General features: G+C 41.1%; 1 protein-coding gene across 3 annotated transcripts in view; it reads right to left on the bottom strand.

Annotated features, from left to right (window-relative positions):
• The window catches only part of LOC136868809 (tubulin polymerization-promoting protein homolog), a 141,079-nt gene that overhangs the window by 39,530 nt on the left and 83,010 nt on the right, over positions 1-18,539 (bottom strand). For all 3 annotated transcript variants that reach the window (XM_067144803.2, XM_067144804.2, XM_067144805.2), the window contains exon 2: positions 11,932-12,245. In XM_067144803.2, coding sequence (XP_067000904.2) covers positions 11,932-12,227 — 296 coding nt within the window. In that variant the 5' untranslated portion in view covers positions 12,228-12,245. The remainder of the gene's footprint in view (positions 1-11,931; positions 12,246-18,539) is intronic.

Here is an 18,539-nt window from a genome sequence, read left to right as displayed (position 1 = left end):
TTTTTTCTTTTTTCTCGGTTGAAATGACTATTCTCTAGAACAATAAGATACGAGAGAAAATGTATTGTGACACTTGTGACAAGTGAACATTATACTGTAATAAGAGATTGAGTGCTTTGCTTGTTGTGTTACTTTTGTATGTTAATAATGTATCTTGTTATTTGTGAGAAATAAAATCATTCAAAAAAGTAGAGATATCTATAATATGAAAATATCGTTTACCGGGCGAGTTGGCCGTGTGGTTAGGGGCGCGCAGCTGTGAGCTTGCAACCGGGAGATAGTGAGTTCGAGCCCCACTGTCGGCAGCCCTGAAGATGGTTTTCCGTGGTTTCCCATTTTCACACGAGGCAAATGCTGGGGCTGTACCTTAATTAAGGCCACGGCCGCTTCCTTTCCACGCCTTGGCCTTTCCTATCCCATCGTCGCCATAAGACCTATCTATGTCGGTCCGACGTAAAACAAATTGTAAAAAGAAGCATCGTTTACGTAAATGCTATTTTTTATCTATTAAGCTAAAATGAAAAATGAAATGAAATGTCGTATGGCTTTTAGTGCCGGGATATCCCAGAACGGGTTCGGTTCGCCAGGTGCAGGTCTTTCTATTTGACTCCCGTAGGTGACCTGCGGGTCGTGATGAGGATGAATTGATGATGAAGACAACACATACATCCAACCCCCGTGCCATTGGAATTAACCAATTAAGGTTGAAATCCCCTACCCGGCCGGGAATCGAACCCGGGACCCTCTGAACCGAAGGCCAGTACGCTGACCGTTCAGCCAACGAATCGGACAATTAAGCTAAAATGATTTGTCTTTATTATTAATGCAGTACATTGGAATTATATATTTTTTCTTTCCATTGATTAATGTCAAATCAATAACAGTAGAAAATACCCACAACTTAAAAAAGATATTAAATTATCAAATAGGCTACGGAAGCTAAAATAGGCTTAAAGGGCAAAATAAGAACTGCCCCCAACGTTTTAAAAGCATGGAAACATGTTTCTTTCTGTGTCATATTTCGATATCTGTCTGTTAGGTCATCAGCCCAGAGGCTGATTGGATCCTCAAATAGCACCACCAAAGGTTATGCGGTTATAAGGAAACCCCAAAAACCGATGGCAGCACCAAAATGAGGCATACTAGGCAAGATGAGGAGTGAGGTAGTTTGCCATTGCTTTCCTCACTGGGTCAGAAAGTGCTATTGCAGCACGACTGACCCTATGAGCAGCACCTTTCATAGCACTCAGAAGCACTAGTAGTACTCCGAATGTCATTACTCAGCACCACCCATACCCCAGCAACTTCCATATTGTCGCAGCTATGGATGAGACTGGGACTTCGGTGGAAGCTACACTTTACTCTGGCCTTTGCCAAGAGATGGATGCAAAAGTACTGTATCCATCAAGAAATGACAGCAGGCAGGATTTCGATATATACACCCAGATATATATAAGGCTTAAGTTCCGGGCTCTAGTAATGACATTCAGAGTATGAGTAGGGCAGCTGAATGTTATGTAGGGCCGTTCGTCCTGCAATAGCACGTTCTGACCCAGTGAGGAAAGCAATGGCAAACTACCTTACTCCTCATGATGCCTTATTATAGCACCGCCGGCAATTTCTGCGGTTTCCGTATAACCGCATAACGTTTGATAGTGTTATTTGAGGATCCGGTCACCCTCGGGACTGAAGACATAACAGCTATGAACTTTTGACTACAATAAACAAATAATCAATTACAAGACATTACATTTCTTTTATATTTGCTAGATACAGAAGAGTGACACATGAATGAACACTGACCTCCTGGAGTGCCACCACTTTTAGTTTGCGCGGTCATGAACCGCTTGTATTTGTGAACCAGTAAATACGCCCATCCTTGCTTTAAAATAATAATCACCACTATAGCTGAAGGGAACACATTCTCCTTCTTTCGAATAGGCCTGCCTGGGACCACGCTCATTCAACCTTCGGTCTTTCATCCTTGCCCTGTATTGTCCTATCTTCTCCCGGTGAAGCTCCTTTGTCTTTTCTGACCGGGCGGTGCCTTCCCTCTTCAGAGGTTTTTCCTGAAAACCACGGATTTTCTTCTGGATCTGTTTCACAGCCTGTCTGTCAGCCCCAATTCTTCTGTGTCCTTCGCAGTCTCCGTCATCCAGGTGGTACAGACTTCCTTGTTTCGCCAGAAAGTGAACAGACATTTGATCAGTCTGTTGAAAGAAATCTTGTCATTTGACCGCAGAAAGCTACCCTACATTTCCTGGCACAGTCCGAAAGCCTGTCTATCTGGGAGTGGAACTCCGAATTGTGAAGCCTCCGGTATTTCCTATCTTCCAGTAGCGGGTCTAGGATCTTTGTGATATTCTTCTCTCTCTGACATTCAGTTTTTCAATCAAGCCTTTTCTGTTTAGTGACAGACACTCCATGGTGTACAGGGCCTCCAGGCGCATGACTGTATTGTGGTGTTTTAGCTTCAGATTTCATGACAGCAATCACTTGTTGTGTTTAGAGTCAGTCGATAGACCCGTTTCAGCTTGTTAACTCTTGCGGAGAAGGCTGATTTCTCTGACAAGTTGGGTTCAATCCAATTGCCAAGGTACTTAAATTACTCCACTTACTATTTTACCTGGTGACTAATACCTTGTAGCTTCTCATCATCATCATCATCATCATCTTATTATTATTATTATTATTATTATTATTATTATTATTATTATTATTATTATTATTATTATTACCGAGCGAGTTGGCCGTGCGGTTAGGGTCGCGTAACTATGAGCTTGCTTTCGAGACACTGTGGGTTCAAATCCCACCGTCAACAGCCCTAAAGATGGTTTTCTTTGGTTTCTCAGTTTTACACCAGGAAATACCGAGGCTGTACCTTAATTAAGGCCACAGCCACTTCCTTCTCATTCCTAGACCTTTCCTATACCATCGTCGCCATAAAACCTATCTATGTCGGTGCGACGTAAAGCAAGTTGTAAAAAAGTTGTTGTTGTATTATTATTATTATTTATCAACTATAACGATGAACAGAGAAATGAGTTACTTATGGACTTGGCACACGTTTCACTCTGGCATTTTTCAAATTATTCATATTTCTATTTATCCAGCCAACGGCCGTAGCCGTGTTGAAACACCGGATCCCGTGAGATCTCTGAAGTTAAGCAACATTGGGCGTGGTCAGGAGTTGGATGGGTTGCCACGCGCTGTTGGTGGGGGGTAAGGGAATGGAGGAGCGGAAAGGAACTGTCCACCCTACCGCACGTAAACTCCGGCTCAGGAGCACCTCTGCGGAGGTTCGGACCTGCCTTCGGGCAGAATAACCCTTACCTTACCTTACCTATTTATCCACATCATTTCTAACTCCAATAAGTTCAGGTAGCACAGTTCCATGTGGATTGCTTCAATTTTTTTCTTTTTAAAGTTTTCTTACAATGACATGCTGGGAAGATTTCCAAAGTGAATGTTACATAAAATGGTATTCGAATCACAGATATTAGGCACAGACTTCCAAGACAATAATTAAGCCCGTATGTATTTCGCAGAGTTACAATAGCACTTCAGCGTAAACATCAAAATTGTGACACTCTCTAGGTAACCACTTCATAAGTTGCGTGGCAAGATTTTACAAGACGAGAAAACAAATGTGACGCGGTGTGAAATATCGACTTGTTATTTTAGCGACATCTGTTAGCCCGATTCTTCAGCAATATGACGGTAGTATCGACAGCGCTGCCAGTGTAGTGGAAAGTCTCTAAAAAGCTCCTCGATACAGAAAAAAAGTCCACAGCCTGTCCAGTCATTCGACTCGTCAGGTTGCCGCCCATCTAGCGGCAAGGATAGGAACTGTGCCGGCTGCCGACCCCTGTCGCTATCCTCTGAGGCAATGATTAATGACTGGCAGATGTAATGGAATGATCTTGGAGAGTGTTGCTGGAATGAAAGATGACAGGGAAAACAGGAGTAAAACCTTTCCCGCCTCCCCTTTGACCAGCACAAATCTCACACGAAGTTACCGGGATTTGAACCACAGAACCAGCGGTGAGCGACCGGCGCGCTGCCGCCTGAGCCACGGAGGCTCATCCCATCGATACACGTACGCAAACGCTCAATTTCAAACTACAGCAGATATGCCTGGTTTTCAAGAAAACGATATTGTGCACTACCGAGCAATAAAATAAAAACAAGTGCGGGGGCTGTGTCTACGCACAGGTCTTTTTGGTGCAGAATACGTCACGTGGGCGTTGGGTAGGTGTTAAGATGTACACGAATGAGGTTAGAGAGAATTAATTGGTCTCTCATTTTGCGAATGTTGTGAAATCACATATGGAATCTGTGAAGTGGCAGTGAGAAAAAAAAGCCTTCTGCTCGAGCGACATCATAGCTGGCTGGTTCGAGTAGACAGCGCGTGAGGAATAGTGCAGTACAAACACGTTGATGGTACATATTTTGGCTGTTGGTTTAGAAGCAGTCCGCCTCTGTGGTGTAGTGGTTAGTGTGATTAGTTGCCACCCCCGGAGGCCCGGGTTCGATTCCCGGCTCTGCCACGAAATTTGAAAAGTGGTACGAGGGCTGGAACGGGGTCCACTCAACCTCGGGAGGTCAACTGAGTAGAGGTGGGTTCGATTCCCACCTCAGCCATCCTGGAAGTGGTTTTCCGTGGTTTCCCACTTCTACTCCAGGCGAATGCCGGGATGGTACCTAACTTAAGGCCACGGCCGCTTCCTTCCCTCTTCCTTGCCTATCCCTTCCAATCTTCCATCCCTCCACAAGGCCCCTGTTCAGCATAGCAGGTGAGGCCGCCTGGGCGAAGTACTGGTCATACTCCCCAGTTGTATCCCCCGACCAAGAGTCTGAAGCTCCAGGACACTGCCCTTGAGGCGGTAGAGGTGGGATCCCTCGCTAAGTCCGAGGGAAAAGCCGAACCTGGAGGGTAAACAGATGATGATGATGATGATGATGGTTTAGAAGCAAAGAACATGTCAAAATGTGAAAATAATACATGTTTTATGGTGAAAATGAAAATCTGCATACTAATAATTTTAAATAACGGTAGCCTAGGAGAAGTCAGGTGAATCACACGACAGTTTAGGTATGTGTCCGGCAAATCTGTTATGCAGGAAACGGAGCGTGAGACCCTCAGAGCGATTTTATCTTGTCTGCTCCCTTCTTGAGGCTCGTTGGAAAAAAGTCAGCCTCCGCTCTTTCCAGAGTGATGTCTTGAGCGACCACACTTCAGAGATTCCGTAAATGGACTTTATTGCCAATCTCCACCTACTCGATTACATCTTTTGGGTGTTTTCGGGCTTATCTGTCTTCATAGGATAGACGGAAAATAATAATAATAACCTGAGTTGAAAATAAATATACGAAAAATTGCTCATTTCTTATCATGTCTGCATGGGAAAGTAAAAGCGAGGTTTCGTAACCGGAGACAAAGACAATAATGATTAAGGTCGTGCGGTTAGGAGCGCGCAGCTGTGAGCTCGCTTTCGGGAGATAGTGAGTTCGAACCCCACTGTCCGCAGCCCTGAAGATGGCTTTCAGTGGTTTCCCATTTTCACACCAGGTAAATGATGGGGCTGTACCTTAATTAAGGCCACGGCCGCTTCCTTCCCATTCCTAGGCCTTTCCTGTCCCATCGTCGCCATAAGACCTAACTGTGTCGGTGCGACGTAAAGCAACTAGCAAAATAATAATAATAATAATAATAATAATAATAATAATAATAATAATAATAATAATAATAATAATAATAATAATAATCCTCTTGTTCTGTTTTAATATTTGTCCAATTTTGAGTCTTCTTTTATATATTGTATATTATCTAGCTGGTAGTATTGATGTTCATTGATATGTACTCCGTAGTGTATTTCTTTCAAATTATATTTGTTTGTTTTGGCTACAACAGACATATATATACCCAATTGCCAATAAACTGAATACTCTCTACTCAATTTCTGGCGATCCAGAAATAGGGGAGTGGTGTTAGTGGTGATTATTGTTTTAAGAGGAAGCATAACTGGACAACCATCCTCTGCGGAAATAGGGTAGGGAGTGTTCTATCGTAATAATAATAATAATAATAATAATAATAATAATAATAATAATAATAATAATAATAATAATAATAATAATGGTGTGTGGCATCCAAAGAGGCCTGGTGCAGGGCTTTCGAATTGACGCCGTAGAGGCGACCTGCGCGTCTCTGAGGATGGGGCCCTACCTGACCTTGAAAGCTATTTCGGTGGAAACTTTGGATCTTCCTGTATTCAAGTCGGTGATTACTTTTTTTTATTAGCTTTTATAGTTTTGAAATGCCTTTGCTGGCGAGATCTAGTGTTTACAGTGCACTATGTCTTCTGGTGTGGGCTAGAGCAATTTTGTTATTTTCAATGATCTGTCTTATCCTTGGCTTTGACAATATGAAAGAGACTGAGGTATGAGCGATGCTAGTAATACAATTTCTTATGTAGCGAGTCCCTGCTATGAATCGTTTGAAAATGTTGCTCATAGGGTCGGTTGCTGCATGCATTTCAGTGGGCTTGGCAGACTGATATGTAACAGCACCTTCTGGCCCAGTGATGAAAGCAACGGGAAACTACCTCACTCCTCATTTTCCTAGCACGCATCTTGAGTGATGCCTACGCCATCCATGACAGCTAATGATGGGGCTGTTGGGGATCCAGCCAGCCTTCGGGCTGAGGAATGAACATACATACATACATAGTTTTGAAATTACTGGTGTGGGTACATTTTTTTCGGAGACATGGAGTTTTACCGAGGGCCCCGGTATTGGAACGATACAGCGGACGTATTCTACGCCAAAATTATATTATTCCAACTGAAGATGTCATTTCTGGGTCACAAATGTAAAGAAGAATTGAATAGCAACACCACATTTTGTTGCTTTATGTGAATTTCTTCTGTTGCTTCACTCACAGTTCTCCCAGTCAAGCAAGCTGTAAGGAGGAAGTGAATGTCAGAGACTAATATAACATCCAGTTAGGCAAAGAGGATGATACAAGGTGCGGCTCTCAGTGGAGTAGTTCTTATCGAGAACACGTCTAATTCCAGTTTCCCGAACAGTTTGCACAATAGTGACATAGAACAATGACAGGAAATTAAGCTCCTATGATGATAGACATAAGCCTATGTATTTATCAAGTTATTGGATCACAGCAAGTAAGTTAGCAGGCATTTCCAACAAGCGAGAGCAGTTCGACATCAATAGTAGTCTAGAGCATGACCCGATCTTTTCAGCGGTATTTGCTTCAATGAAGAAGAAGGAACCAGCTTTTAATAAAATTCACTTATAGCATATGCAGACGAATATGACTAAGGTGAGGAAGGTGGTAAATAATAAGAATTTGCTGACAGGACCTAGTGTTTACAGTGCACTATGTCTTCTGGTGAGGGCTACAGCAATTTTGTTACTTTCATAGATCTGTCTCTGTCTTATCCTTGGCTTAGACAATATGAAAGTGACTGAGGAATGAGCGTTGCTAGTAATGCCATTCTTTATGCAGCCAGTCCCGGCTATGAATGGTGTGAAAATGTTGCTCATAGGGTCGGTTGGTGCAGGCATTTCAGTGGGCTTGGCAGACTGATGTGTAATAGCAACGTCTGGCTCAGTGAGGAAAACAATGGGAAACTATCTCACTCCTCATTTCCCTAGTATGCCTCTTCAGTGATGCTTAGGCCATCTATGACGGCTGATGGCGGAGCTGTTGAGGATCCAACCAGCCTTCGGGCTAAGGACTAAACATACACAATAATAATAATAATAATAATAATAATAATGATAATAATAATCGTATGACCTCAACTATCAAGTAGAGGCATATTAATTAGATGTTATTTAGGCTGCCTGCGTGTGAATTCTGACGTTCCAGCTTACCCTACCAGAAGGCACGGAATCCGGATCTCTGTTGGGCGATCTATGGATGAGTTTTAATTTTGTTAGTAAACACCAAATAGAGGCAACAGAAATGTGGATATGGAGGAGAATCGCCAGAATGAGCTGGACTGATAAGAAATCAAACATTGAAGCTTAAGAAAAAGGTCAATGAAAACCGGACACTAATTAAAGAGATTGAAAGAAGGAGAATAGCATTTGTAGGCCACCTGCTGCGATACGTTAAATTCTTGACAAACATTTTTGAATGAAAAGTTTTTAAAAAAAGAGAGGCAGTGAGAGAACCCAGAAAAATCCTACTTTGAAGACCTAAAGTACATGATAAAGTACAGGAACTACAAAGAGGTGAAGAGAGGCGGAGCAGAGAGGGAAGAATCGTTGCAGTGACCAGGCTAATAGATATATGATGACGAAACGACCAAATCTGTCACCAGAGATATTTTACATGCCGAAATCGTACGATATTATTACCAAATGGACTTCGTTCCGGCCTTCAAATATCCAACTACCTCTTTCGGGTTTAAGCTTGTGATCTTGAGGTCCGGAGGTCGACACCAACCACTGATCCTCAGGGGGAGTTGCGAAGGCGGTAAATGTTAGTCCTTCGCAGCTGCAAATCGAGTTCAAATATAAATTAATCCCTGCGAAATGTGTGCTGGACAAAGCGTTTCTTCTGCAATTCGGGCTTCCCCTGCTAATTTCATTCAAATACCAGAAAAAGAAACTGCGCATTGTCATCAGAGTACCTAAAATGGTAGCTGACTCCTGGAAAATTTAGTCGGACAAACTCAGCGCTGGCCGCCATGTTAAAACCATAGGCGAGGCAGACGTTAGTAGAGGCACTTCTAGGCAATCTAGAAACTTAGAAACTTGATACCATAGAACCCTATGACCGACTCGTTGACTGAATGGTCAGCGCACTGGCCTTCGGTTCAGAGGGTCCCGAGTTCGATTTCCGGACAGGTCGGGGATTTTAACCTTCAGTGGTTCATTCCAATGGCCGCGGGCTGGGTGTTTGTGCTGTCCCCAACATCCCTGCAACTCACACACCACACATAACACTATCCTCCACCACAATAACACGCAGTTGCCTACACATGGCAGATGCCGCCCGCCCTCATTGGAGGGTCTGCCCTACAAGGGCTGCACTCTGCTAAAAATAGCCACACGAAATTATTATTATTATTATTATTATTATTATTATTATTATTAGTAGTAGTAGTAGTAATAGTAGTAGTAGTAGTAGTAGTAGTAGTAGTAGTAGTATAGAACCCCATACCTCCAAGATCCCTAGAAAATGTTCAAATTGCCAAAACTCCCCTAGTGGTTCGAGGTGACAGGAACTACGGGTACGAAATTGGAGCTCAGAAGAAAGAGGCCAAATTAATTTTACCACCAAACCCCGAAAAAGTGTTGAGGAAATGTTTTAAATATATATTAAGGAGGCAATATGCAGTAATAAATAGAAGTCAGTGTGTAGCAATATACATAAAAACGAAAATAGATATGAATTAATTGGGGTTTAACCACACATAGTGCCAATCCCAAGTAACTGGGGAAAGGTTATGAATAATAATAATAGAGTATGAGGGCTTTCACGGCCGGTGTCAATATAATAAAAATCTTCCGGGCTATTATGCCGTGGTCCACTCCTCTCGCTTCTCCCAGACGTTTCGACTACTGCTGCGGTAGTCATCTTCTGTGGCATCGTGTAGATACGCTCTCCTATATAATAATAATAATAATAATAATAATAATAATAATAATAATAATAATAATAATAATATGACATCAGGTTCCGAGTTGCAGAGCTCTTGAAGTGGTGCCAACTAGGCGGCTGCCTATCAATTCAACATTTCGATTGTACTGCTGTCGACAACGAAAACGGAATTCTACTGGACGGACACTACGGCTGAGTTAATTTCATTTTATCGCTTGACAATGGAGTGTGCCACCAGAGATCTTTAACATGCCAAAAACAATGACGTGGAGTACCAAGAATTTTGACCTTCCTTCAAAATCCGACAACCTCAGCCAGGATCGAATGGGTGAAAGAAGTATGAGTCCGACACGCTATTACTAATCCACTGAGAAAGCTGTGGTGAAGTGATCGTAGGAGACTGCCGGACAAAGGAGGTGTAATATGTGTATAGTGAATACTTGAAATTTTGCCTACTTTTCCGTATAATACAAGTTTTCGATAATCCTAATTTCTAGATAGCCTTGGTCCCCTCTCACTCAAATTCTCGAAATTCTACCGTATTTATATTCGAGGACATGGGGTCAAGAGGAAAGGTGTAAGTTCACTTTTACTACAACAAATCTGTTGTCACTACTGCGGATAAGCAAGAAAGATCTGCAAGAAATTGCACTTCGTTAAAAAAAAAAAAAAAAAAATCAGTGATGGCGAATTTAGGAGTTAGCGAATAATTATTATGTATTACTTGATGTACATTGTGCTAACGGTATATTGTCAACGCAAAGCATCTTGTATTTGCCAAGAGAATTTGGACCTATAATTAGGCCTAACTTGAACCCGGAGGTGCATATGGCCCTGAGGTTCACTCAGCCTACACCAAAAATGAGCACCAGGTTAATTCCTGTTTTGTTGTTGGCTCATATTAGCGGATGGGATATCACTGACCATCAGTCACATGTGTATTAGGAGTGTGGCGTTTCACCTAGGTCAGCATTGGCGGCTGTAAGGGGCATCACGTGCCGCGGTTAACAATGGTGGAAGTCTTTACCTTCCACTCCTCCAAGGGCCTTCATGGCCTGTGCGGAGGTGTCTTTGTCTTTGTAATTAACTTGAACAAATCGTGATTAGAAATATATGTTTTAAATTCTAAGGAGGAAATATTACTGGTGACATTGAAATCAGGATACTCTGTGCATAGAAAAACTTATCGAATCTTGACTGGCTCTTGCAAGGGCCGAATCTCATTGTATCTATACTTCTAATTAGTGTTAAGAGAAGATGGATTTCTACTTGTACTCAATAAAAGAAACACCACCACCGCCGCAATGTACTTTCCCAGAGTGTAGGTAAATTAGACTCGAACTCTTACATTTCTAGCACAGAATTAGCGTCAATGTAGGCTCCATTTCTATTAACATTAAGTCGCAAATTTTACTGGCAAGTACATCGCTTTAGAAGAAGAAGAAGGCGTTTTCAAGGAACATTAGCATGTTATTGTAAAATCATTGCAAATACACCATGAAGACAGTCACAATGTGAACTGTGTGGAATTCCAAGTCACTTTCTTCAAGTGTCAAAAAAAGAAACAAATTACAACTAGCAAGGATCAGAAAATTACATAACTTATAAAGAGGTTTGGTGTGCGCACGGCTAGAAATCTTAAGACCGTAAGTTTGAGTCCTAAAACAATTTGAAGCCACTCATTCAGAATACTTCGGTGTTTCTGTAAAGTTTGTTTCCACGGAAAGAGTTTAGTAGAGCAGTTAAAGAGCAGTGATGCCCCTTACAGCCGCCAATGCTGACCTAGGTGAAACGCCACACTCCTAATGCACATGTGACTGATGGTCAGTGATATCCCATCCGCTAATATGAGCCAACAACAAAACAGGAATTAACCTGGTGCTCATTTTTGTATCAGTTCCGACATCTGGTGTATTTTAAGACCATCAGATTATAATGGCCGTTAAATAAGTATTAATATTATTTTCTCGTACGAACTAGATCACCATTTCCAGAATTATTTATGGACTCTGGGCTCATTCCTTCTCCGACAGGAAAGAGTACCAGGTTAATTCCTGGAGGCAGAGTCGGTCGAACATTGAGCTGATCATTCTATCTCACTACTGCTAAGGTTACGAATGGTAAACCTCCAGGGACTCTCATCGGCTCTAAGGAGATAGAGTTGTTTTCATTGTCTTGTGCAATTGCTCCTTCCCCAGAAAGTACAGTCAAACTACACAATCTAAGAAGGACAGATGATTTTCAGCTGTCTACGTTTCTCCAAGGTACACTTCTTACGTGAGCTACTTACTTGAGTTTCTTGAAGTAGATGCCCGTGTCAGTGGTGGTGATCTTCTTTCCGTCTACGACCTTTGCCTGCTTCATCCACTTATCGCTCTGAGACAAGGTGATATGTCGACCATCACTCTTGGGATCACCGAATTTGGAAAAAGCTCGGAATTGAGCCTTGAAGGAGCTTCCAGAACCACTGGGGGTACCGGGGGTACTGGCTGGAGACATCTCCCCCTCGCCATGAGAGTTTAGCGTCACTGCAGACACAGCAGCGGCCGCCACGGCGCCAGGACAACTGTCTCCGGAGTCTGACATCTCGCAACACACAGTAAGCTGAAACAGAGAACAATCGCGGTCACGACCAATTCTTAGAGATATATTGTACAAGTTGTTTTATGGCGATGATGGGATGGGGAAGGGATAGGAGTGGAAAGGAAGTGGCCGTAGCCTTAGCTGAGGTACAGCTGCAGCATATGCCTGGTGTGAAAATGGCAAACCACAGGAATCCATCGTCAGGGCTGCCGACAGTAGGGTTCGAACTCACTATCTCCCGAATTCAAGCTCACAGCTGCGCGCTCCCAACCGTACGACCAACTCGCTCGGTTTCTTAGAGATAAAAGAGGAGAGAAGGTGAATCAAAATTAAATAAAGGAGACAGAGACGGCGTAAGGGGGCACTGCGTCCAATTATTTGTTGCTGAAGCCTCCTGCCCGACCTCTCCTTCGGGATATGGTGGTTAGAAAGTCAAAACTGAAGAAGAAAAAAACAAGTTCGTGGTTTTTTAAGTGATTGTCGATATCGAGATCATAGCAAAAGTTATCTCCAGTATTACATGGAATCTAAATCATATGGAAGTGAATTTTCATTTTAAAAATGTCGCAAGAATTGGCTGTGATTCAAACTGTCGTGATGCTAAGTGAGAAGCTATTTACTAAGCCACATGGCCATCATGCCCTCCAGATCGAAGAAGAATACTGAAGTCGTTTCAACATTAAGGAAACGTTTTTGATGGAGAATTTAGTTCTAGTGGTGTTTTAGTCAAATCGCTTGAAAATCAGTGGTGGAAAAATATGGTTGCCATGGGAATATCCAGGTTCTGAATAGCACCTAGATAACATCTTCGTCCATGGACTCATGTTCGGTACAGAATCCCTACATTTCTTGTACAGCTGTGGGATTCTCTTAGACTCCACCGGACACGACTTCACGACATCGCTATTGCCGCAATACGAGGTTCAATAACAATACTCCGCAACCATTTATAGAGCTTTTTACGAACTGTACATCGTGCTACGATATTTCCAAACTTAGCTCAGTGGCTTGTGATTATTGTTATTTCTATCCGGCACATTCTAGCAAATTCACCAATGACTCTTAAGACATATTATTTTGTAGTCGATATATTTTGTCCCCGTGGCAGCCTCCTCATAGGGGAAATTGTATTAATAAATAAATAAATGAATAAATAAATAAATAAATAAATAAATAAATAAATAAATAAATAAATAAATAAATAAATAAATAAATAAATAAATAAATAAATAAATAAATAAATAAATAAATAAATAAATAAATAAATAAATCCCGATTAAGTATCGTGGTATTGGTAATTGTAGTCTTAAGGGGAAAATAACGTAACTTTTAGCCTCTCCTAATACTGAGAAAAACGGCTAACGGAAGGGACGAGCGATGAAACGAAGGTATGAAGCACTCTAGGATCGGGAAGTCAGACAACAATACTCTGTATCCTAGGGTGTTTGACACATGATGACGCAAAAGAGCCAGAAGAAGAGGGATAGAGATGGTTGTCACAGGCGTACGGGGACAGTGTGACGACGACCGTGGTCTAATTTACTGACACACGGTATTGGTGGAAGGATGGCAGCCCTAGTCGAACTCACCCTGTACTTGGTACTGAGTGCACACAATGTGCACGAAAACTTTTTTCTTCTATTAATATTGTTCGTGTTATGTTTACTTAAACCAATATATGCTCGAAAAGAAATTCGTAACAGTAACTATGAAACTGCAGAGGAAGTAGGCGCTGTTAACGAGCTCGAAGAGCCGCCACCCAAATACAGTCCTCTGTACAACAGGGCTGGACAAATCGCAAGCGTCCGGTCGCCATGGCGACGAAAATAAATTTGCAGGTGCCTAACATTTTCAAACTGTAACTGCTAAATTCCAGTCTTATAAAAAGCAATATTTTCGGAAATTGTTTCCACCATGGAAATAACAACGCATAGAAAATTAATTGGATGGCATTTAAAAAACTCGACAGAAAAATTCGTTCTTAAGGTGTTTTGTTTCCTTTTGTTGTTGTTGTTGTTTTTGTTGTTGATGCTGATGTTACTGTAGTCTCTCTAGCGTATCTACAGACGGAGAGTATGAGTTTTAGAAGCGGTTATATGCATCGGCTACATCTGAACGTTGAATCGACACGAGCGTTCGATATATCTCGTGATCGCTCGTAAACATTACATCAACAAGCTAAACTTTCAGTTTTGGCCGGTCTGTGCGCCAGATTTTCTACGTTATGTTCTTTGTATACTCCACTACTATGTAGTAAGCACTCCTCGATGTTTAGTACATTTGAGCCCATTATTTATATTGCTCGTCGTTTAACATCGCACTAACATATGAATGTTTTCGGCGCAAGGATGTGAAAGTACTAGCCATGTCCTTAGGGTACGGTCCCAGCATTTGCCTAGTGTGAAAATGGGGAAACCACGGAAAACCACCTTCAGAGCTGCCACCGGTGGGATTCGAACCCACGGTCTCCCGAATGCAAGCTCACAGCTGCGCGCCCCTAACCGCACAGTCAGCTCGCTCAGTAAGTGAGAGATCAAACTGATTAATATTATTGAGATAAGCAAATATATTTTTTTTAATGTCTGGTGCCTAAATGAAATAAAATGGCGTAGCTATGGCTTTTAGTGCCGGGATATCCCTGGAGGGGTTGGACTCGCCAGATGCAGGTCTTTTGATTTGACTCCCGTAGGCGACCTGCGCGTCGTGATGAGGATGAAATGATGATGAAGACGACACGTACACCCAACCCCCGTGCCAGGGAAATTAACCAATGATGGTTAAAATTCCCGACCCTGTCGGGAATCGAGCCCGGGACCCCTGTGACCAAAGGCCAAGCATGCTAACCATTTAGCCATGGAGCCGGACGTGCCTAAATGAAATATAGCGTTAAATATTCTTTTTTTGTCACGCTTATATTTTTAAAAATAATCTTGTAAAGTGCAGTTTAATGTTGTGTGTGCAGTGCAGCGCAAATGTAATTTTTTAGTTAGACTATAGTGTAGTTTGGTAGTTTATAAGACCGTACCTCTTTTTATGTAATGAAAGCTATCGCAGACAGCGAGTAATCGGTGAACTAAATATCTTATTTCAATATTTTCGTTGTTTCATTCATTACTAGCAGAACGTAGACTTCGCGTCTTTGAAGGACCGATTGTCGGTAGTGTCAGTGACTTCCGTTTATACCCATCGTTGACGTGTATTATAAGGTGCCACTTTTTCCGTCGCTGGCAACGAAATGAATTTACTTAAAACGCCAAATACCCCGTCGAAGAGCGCTCGGCGGCTGCGGATTATTAAAGTACTAAATTATTGGTCTCAAATTACAACATGCATATACTCTGGTATCCAGCCTGTACATACCAGGACCTATCTAGTGCCGGCCACATGGGAATATAACCCGCAGTTGTACTCAATAACGGTAGACTTCTATAGTGAATAATTAAGAAAATCTTCCTGTTATATCAATCTGTCCTTTCTGTGATTCTCTCGACATTTTCTGTATACGTTTATGTTTAATGTCTCTCTAATGCCGTAAAACAAATAATGGGATATTTGTCCACAGGAGTGATCATGTATTGTTTGCCATTAGGGTTAAATATAGGGCCTAGTTGCTTGAAACTTTTGTGAACGTAATCATTCCATTAATACTCATGATGCTAAGTGAGTGTAAAGTTCCAGTGTGAGGAAAGAAAAAACCGTGCAGGTGAGCAGCGTTCGGCCCTTTAATGCGTGAACGCGTAATTTTCTGGAGAATCATTAAAGTTACAAAGGAAATGCATGTGAATTGCTGTTGTTGTAGAATAATGACTTCTAAGTACACGTGGCGGTGTTCATTTTGGGATAGGCCTGGCCATTTGCCCATTGTTTTGGTTTTTAGCGTATAAAACATGCCCAGTTCAGTAGGCTAAATACCTACCTACGCCGTTTTGAAATGGTTAATTACTGAAATATCAGAATTGGTCAGTGTTTTGACTGAATGTGTGATATATATCCTAATGAAAATTCAGCTCAAACGATCCTATAAGTTTGGTGCAATTGCATCTCATTTTAAGCGATTGCCCTATTTTAAAAATAATTTCGCAAATATTCCTCAGGTCAATATTTTGAAATGAAACGAAACATAACCATGTGACTGTTACATCTGAGAATCTTTGTACAAAATTTCATGAAATTCCGCCCAGTGGTTTAAGGTATGTATTAACGTTCGAAATCGCCTTTTTCGCCCAAAAATGCATTTTAATTTTTTTCACTGGAAATGTAAGCTCGAAGTCTCTACTTCAAAATGAGATATAATTCATACATATATTCCAACTGTAAGTATCCGGAAATAAGATTTAAATGGCCTCGTGCTTGCGTGATAAGGGGCGTGGCTGCAGTATCCTGCTTAGATGTAAACATCTCGTCAAATTTTCTTATTCAAATTTACCTCTTTTGTGCGACATGCCTCCTGAGTATATAGTTCATAGTTCTGAACAACAGATGTCAATACTTGTGTATTCCAAAGACTTTTATTCCATTGCTAGGGAACAGATATAAACAAATATGTCAGCTTCCTTGTGGCCAAGTGGTCTTTCACATTGTGACCAAAGAATTCCTCTGTGAGTGTGTATAAAATGGGTTCTAAAACCCGACGTGGAGCAAAGAAAACGAGAAAATTTCATGGAAATAGACATAGTGAGGTGAATGCCAGTGTTACTTGTGCTGTCAGTATAAATAATGAGACAGAAGGTAGGCCTAATGTAAGGGAATCATTTGCTAGTGCTTCTCAGTCCAAACTTTCGTCTGTAAATATTGAATCTGATAGTGTTAGTGGCATTTACAATATCATTATTGAGAAATAATTCTTTACACATATATTATCTGCATTACCTTGCCCTAGTTGCTTCAGTTGTTATACAGTTTTTGTAAAAACCTAGAAATTCTGAGATTTGGTTGGGAAATGTGCCTTGCATTTTTCTGCAGCAACTGTGATTATGAATTCCCCAACTGACAGGAGCACTCATTGAGAAGATGCAAAATTATTTGGAATTGCTTTACGTTCCAACGCAAGCAGTATCCACGCCATGCCAAATGGCATATGGGTCACATTGTACCATCTGACAGCAACAAAGGACCGTCCCACCCACCATAGGTGTCCTGTAGGAGCTGACAACTGGTGTTCTTATCAGCGAACTAAAGTAAATAATGAGATAGAAACATTTAAATTCAAACCGGGCCTGTCTTTTGACATTCTTCAAGCAGAAAAGCCTATATATGAGCGACTCACCCACACAGAAATGCTTTCTAAGTCCTTGCATGGATTGACTCAAAATAATGAGTCATTCGATGCCATGATATGGAGAAGGTGTCCTAAGGAGCATAAATGTAGGGCTTGATACCATAAAATTAGGAGTGATAGATATTGTTTGCCATTTCAACTGGGGAAACAGAGTGGAAATAGACATAATGGAGGGGATAGGAATTGCTCCTGGCAAATACACATCATCTGGTGTACTTGAAGCTGATGAAGTACGGTTGCACAAAGGTGCAAATCAAAGTACTGCAGAATAAAAGCAGAGGAGGCAGTACTTGAGAGGCAGAAGAAAACTAAAAAAAGACGAAAGACTTCTAAAAGAGGGTCCAACCTATGAATCAGGCAAGTTTTAAGGTGCCTAAGTAAAAAGGTTATGTTCACAACTTGGTTGTAAAACTTCAGTGCTGTTTTTCTTGAATGTAATTTAATTTAAAATAATTTTAAATATCCTTAAAATTGAGATAGAAAACTCAATGATAGATTAAATTAAAGCTAATGAATGTGGCAATGTTGTAAACTGGTGCTTTGTTAATATTGTGGATATTATTGTTGTTATGATTATTATTATAAGCATTTTAACAAGGATGATTAATTATTTTCAAACTTTTGTCAAAATTGATGTCTAGCTCCCTTTCTGTTTTTGATAATTAGAAAATCCTAGTTCACAACATTCCATGATTTAAATACTTCGACTTGGTGAAAAAATTCAAGATTATGACATTTTTGGAAATTTTATGACTTTTTGAAAATTAGTGTTTTTTATTAAACATAATTTTTGGGTGAAGATAAGGCAGAAAAGATTGATTGCATCATACGAAATTGTAAGTCTAATATTTTGTGTTTTATGGTACGAAACTCAGAAAAATCTGTTAAGAATTTCGGATTTTCCTTGGAAACGTTAAAACATACCTTAAATGTGATGTCTTATCCAAAGGACGGCAGTTATATAGATGTCATTTCATTTTTGTATATTGCCACTGAAGAAACAATAATAACAATGCTCTTTCTTCCCATTATTTTCC

Source organism: Anabrus simplex, chromosome 1 (assembly GCF_040414725.1).
Source record: "Anabrus simplex isolate iqAnaSimp1 chromosome 1, ASM4041472v1, whole genome shotgun sequence".
Classification (NCBI taxonomy): Eukaryota; Metazoa; Arthropoda; class Insecta; order Orthoptera; family Tettigoniidae; genus Anabrus; species Anabrus simplex.
Note: the sequence above shows the minus strand (reverse complement) of the source record. Positions and strands in the feature narration are given on the sequence as shown.